This window comes from Osmerus mordax, chromosome 8 (genome assembly GCF_038355195.1).
Source record: "Osmerus mordax isolate fOsmMor3 chromosome 8, fOsmMor3.pri, whole genome shotgun sequence".
In the NCBI taxonomy this organism is placed as follows: domain Eukaryota; kingdom Metazoa; phylum Chordata; class Actinopteri; order Osmeriformes; family Osmeridae; genus Osmerus; species Osmerus mordax.
Window position 1 is genome coordinate 2,137,925 of NC_090057.1, and position 5,077 is coordinate 2,143,001.

At 48.4% G+C, this 5,077-nt stretch overlaps 1 protein-coding gene across 1 annotated transcript; it reads right to left on the minus strand.

The window, feature by feature from the left end:
- Positions 1-3,406: 3,406 nt before the first annotated feature.
- Positions 3,407-3,970, minus strand: LOC136947259 (gamma-crystallin M2-like). The gene has a single exon (XM_067241205.1). It carries the CDS (start codon positions 3,968-3,970, stop codon positions 3,407-3,409), a length of 564 nt encoding a protein of 187 aa, XP_067097306.1.
- Positions 3,971-5,077: the final 1,107 nt, after the last annotated feature.

Here is a 5,077-nt window from a genome sequence, read left to right on the forward strand (position 1 = left end):
TCAGTGAGATCAATTAGAAGATCTTCAGGCTGACCCTTATTGTGATCCTCCTCCCCCCAGCCCCTCCCCCCTGACTAGGAGCCCTGCCAAGATCATATTAGACTGATCTGCGGGCTCAGCTAAGCACAGCCTGTGGTCGACCCTTTGACCCCCCCACTCCCTGGCTTGTGTTGGAAACCCTGGGGCTGTGTGTTTAGTCTCATCTACCTCTCTTCATATTCTCCTCCCTGTGAGACCATGATGGACAGATGTCACTCTACCCCCCTGCCCCAAACACACACACACACACTCACACATATACATACATACACACACATACACACACAGTCGTTTCCTGGTTCCTTTTTCAACATCCGGGAGTTCAGCCTGCTTCCATTTTTCAAAGTCTCCGAATGCCTGGTGTCCCGGCAGTGCCACAGTTGCCTGGTGTCCCGGCAGTGCCACAGTTGCCTGGTGTCCCGGCAGTGCCACAGTTGCCTGGTCTCCCGGCAGCGCCACAGTTGCCTGGTGTCCCGGCAGCGCCACAGTTGCCTGGTGTCCCGGCAGCGCCACAGTTGCCTGGTGTCCCGGCAGTGCCACAGTTGCCTGGTGTCCCGGCAGTGCCACAGTTGCCTGGTGTCCCGGCAGTGCCACAGTTGCCTGGTCTCCCGGCAGTGCCACAGTTGCCTGGTCTCCCGGCAGCACCACAGTTGCCTGGTCTCCCGGCAGTGCCACAGTTGCCTGGTCTCCCGGCAGTGCCACAGTAGCCTGGTGTCCCGGCAGCGCCACAGTTGCCTGGTGTCCCGGCAGTGCCACAGTTGCCTGGTGTCCCGGCAGTGCCACAGTTGCCTGGTCTCCCGGCAGTGCCACAGTTGCCTGGTCTCCCGGCAGCACCACAGTTGCCTGGTCTCCCGGCAGCGCCACAGTTGCCTGGTGTCCCGGCAGTGCCACAGTTGCCTGGTGTCCCGGCAGTGCCACAGTTGCCTGGTGTCCCGGCAGTGCCACAGTTGCCTGGTCTCCCGGCAGCGCCACAGTTGCCTGGTGTCCCGGCAGCGCCACAGTTGCCTGGTGTCCCGGCAGCGCCACAGTTGCCTGGTGTCCCGGCAGTGCCACAGTTGCCTGGTGTCCTGGCAGCGCCACAGTTGCCTGGTGTCCCGGCAGCACCACAGCTGAATTAATCCCAGGAAAAAAGCCGTCCTCCTCTCTCTGACCCCTTGCTGTTCTCCAAATGGATGGAGGCTCTTCTTAGTTTACCTCACAAACACTGCTTTGATCGCAGTCCTTCCATGCCTTCCTCTCAATTCCCCCTGAACAGGTTTGACTAACCTCAGTGCCTCTGTTGCTGGTGCCCAGAAGACCAAACAATATACCGTGTCTGAAGTCTTGTAGCAGCTATTCTCTAACACTCACCCCCTCTTTGGTCTGCAGTGTTGTTTCCTCTCAAGCTAGTCTGTGTGTTGGTGTTTGGAAGACCAGTGACACTGTTCAAATTAACAGGCTTAAATAGACAGTGGATCCATATAGATGAGCTCATTGTTTGGTTTTGGCTTTGCCAGAGTGCATCTCTTTCCATCTGAATGATTCTAACTAAATAGGACCCGTGTCACATTGGATTACAGCCCAACTGCACAGAGGGCAGTTTTAAAACATTGAACAGAGAGGTTATTTTCAGCGCGATTCATGAATTATTTCTGTCCATTTGTTGGAATTTCAAAGAAATTGTTGACGCTCTTGTCATCATTGCATGCAGGGTTTTTTGGGGCCTCTCCTAACAACAAGAGTGCTGTGACTTTATGTCGTATTCAAATACTCTCTTTTTCACCTAATACTGATTTGAGAAAAGCCAAGTTTACAAACAGCCACACCACCTCTCTCTCTCTCTCTCTCTCTCTCTCTCTCTCTCTCTCTCTCTCTCTCTCTCTCTCTCTCTCTCTCTCTCTCTCCCTCTCTTTCCCTCCCTCTCTCTCTGTCTCACTTGCATCCTCTCCCACCACACAAGCTGAGAGCGATTAAATACACAAAACAAGCAATTTTCCACTTTTCTCTTGTTATTTCCCCCACGCCTCAAACCCAGGAGGGATGCAGGATGACCTCAACAGCCGCAGCACCCAAGATCAGAGTTCTTTTCAACCTTCTCTGTTGGCTGGAACTTTATGGAGTGGGCAGATTGGTCCCCTGGACCCATGCTGTGTCCTGTGATAGAGGCTGAGCAAGCTTTGGTGTTTAGTGACACTTCTTTTAAGGGTATAATAGGTTACCTTGGCAATAAAAACGTAATTGCTTGATTTCACACAGACACACACACACACACATAGGTCCTGCTCAGCAAGTCATTGGCACCTACTCATGAAAAAAGCGTTGTAGCGTAGAATAGCTGCATTTTGATATGCGTGAGGATGACTGGGCCCACTGACAGTTAGTCGTTTACTGGGATGTGGATCCAAGGACAAAGATCCTCTCTCATAAAGCACCGAAGATCTATTGTAGGTTACCATGATCCTGTGTTGATGCAACTGGGCCGTGACAGTGGATCCTGACTGGCCTAGACCCCAAGTCTTGGAGTCAGGTGGCTGAGCGGTTAGAGAATCGGGCTAGTAATCAGAAGGTTGCTGGTTCGATTCCTGGCTGTGCAAAATGACGTTGTGTCCTTGGGCAAGGCACTTCACCCTACTTGCCTCGGGGGGAATGTCCCTGTACTTCTTGTAAGTCGCTCTGGATAAGAGCGTCTGCTAAATGACTAAATGTAAGTCTTCATGACGTCACCCATTCAAACCCACCTAATTAGCTTTGTGCTATGGGAGCCACTCCTCTTGGTAGTGTGAGAAACAGCTCAGGCTGGACCATGGAGCAGACACACCTTGACTTGCGGAGCAGAACTGGAGGTCTGAGATCCGCTCCTCAGGTCTCCTCTAGGATTAACGTTAAGACAGGCTGCTGGATTCCGGTTCAACAGGGTATTCTGTGTTGTGGTTTTAGAAAGTAATTAGTGTTTTTTTGTGGATTGTTAGTAATTTCATATAAAAAAAAAGGTTTGAGGTGGTTAGCTATCAGAAGCACATCCAAGAAGTTGTTCCTGCTCTTAAAACAAAACTATACTTGCTATGTGGTGGCAACATTACATGATTAGATAAGTATAACACATGAGTATTGGATTAGATTTTTTTTACCATGACAAGTTCATTTGATAGTTGTTGCCTCTGCTTTGCTGTTGGATGTGAGTCGGTTGTGACTTCATGAGATCATCAAGATCGTCTTCTGACTGAAAACTGTAGCCACCAGATCTCTGCTCACAATCCTAGCTAAACACGTTCACACCTTTCCCATTCACAACAAACCCAATTGAAAGTAATCTCAGAATCAGACTTTACGACAACGTTTTTTTATTTCTCATGAAAACGTTTAGTGATTTACATTTGTCAAGCGGTATCTAGTAGTAAGAATCCATGATGCGTCTCATGCTCATGAACCTCATGTTGCCGCCCATGCCTCCCATGCCTCCCATCATCTGGCTGAAGTTCCTGTACTCGCCAGGCCTCATGTACATATGCCTGCCTCTGTAGTTGGGCTGCTCGTACATCAGCCAGTTGCCCTCCATCACGTTGCAGGACATGCAGTTGGACATGCGGTAACGGTCCATGATGGACTCGCAGTCGTCCATCATCTCGTGCATCTGACCTCCGAAGTTCTCCCTCTCGTAAATCCTCATCCTGTAGTTACCTCTGTGCATGGGGATCATACGGCAGGACCTGATGCTGTCGCTCCAGTTGAACATGCTCATGTAGTCGGGGTACTCGCCCCTCCTCATGAAGTACTGGTTACCCATGTAGTTGGTGCGGTCGTAGACCATGAAGCAGCCTCTCTCCACCCTGCAGGAGTGGCAGCGGGACATGTAAGAGGACATGTCGGACATGTCGTTCATGCACTCGTAGGAACGGCCCTGGAAGTTCCTGTCCTCGTAGAAGGTGATCTTGGACATCATGTTGGAGGTCATTTTGGCTCAGAGCTCTGGTGGGGCTTCAGTTGCTGAGGCTGGAACGCTTGGTGAAGGACTGACTGCCTACCTGGTGGAAACCTTCGCTTTTTATACCTGCCTACCACAGGCCCCATTGTGAAAACCCCCTGACTTGGCAACATGCCATAGAAGCCAATAGAGGTTTGTTCACATTTAGCGCTGGGTCCCCTCAAAAGACCTACAGTAGCGGTTTCTCTTAGAACACTGTAACAAAGCCTGTTTGAATACGCCAACGGGGAATAATAACGCTCTTGAAAACTGTAAATTGTGTATTGTGGAGCCTTACAACACAGACAATGCAAACAATTTGGACAAATGTCTGACGTTGTGATAACATGTTCTCTCCTGCATTGAATGGCACCCCCCATATTTTTGCTTGTGTTCTTGATTTTTAGAATGTTCTGTACGGTATCACATTTGATTTTTTGCCTGTAATTCTTAATCTCCACAACATTAATTTGTTGAAAGTGTTTTTCCTCTGTGAATGGAAAGCAAAATGTTTATGCTACAGATTCAGAACAAAGTTTAGAATCCAACTGTATGAACTTCATTGAGGACACAAAAGGCTGTACATGACACAGACCAGATGCTATTTGATGACTGGAGGGATTCTCCAACACAACTGTTTTCTCTTATCCCAGTTAACTTTCACTTCATGTGTGTATTAGTAATACACAAGCAAAAATGCCAACTCGTGTGTTTTGTTTAGTTAGCTCTGCAAGGGTTTTCTGTAGGATTTCTGTTGCTTAAATCTATTTCTCCCTTGGCCATTATGTTTGAAATGAAAGCTTTCAACACTGTTGTTCATGCAGGGACTGAATAAAATAAGGCCAGGAATGTTTTCCAAAAATGTTCCAATTTCCCTTTAAGGTTTGTTAAAGTGTGCTTTGTCAAATCATAAATAGCAATGTCGCAATCAGCTGAGTTAACCATAACATTTTCCTAACAGCAGATGACTGTCAGACGCCTGCATGTTTGACTTATAGCCATTTCATTAACTCAACATGGCAGTTAAACATAAGTTATACGTCTCTAGTTTACATTCAGAGTTAAACAAACAGAGCATGTCAACGTGAAGCTCTTATG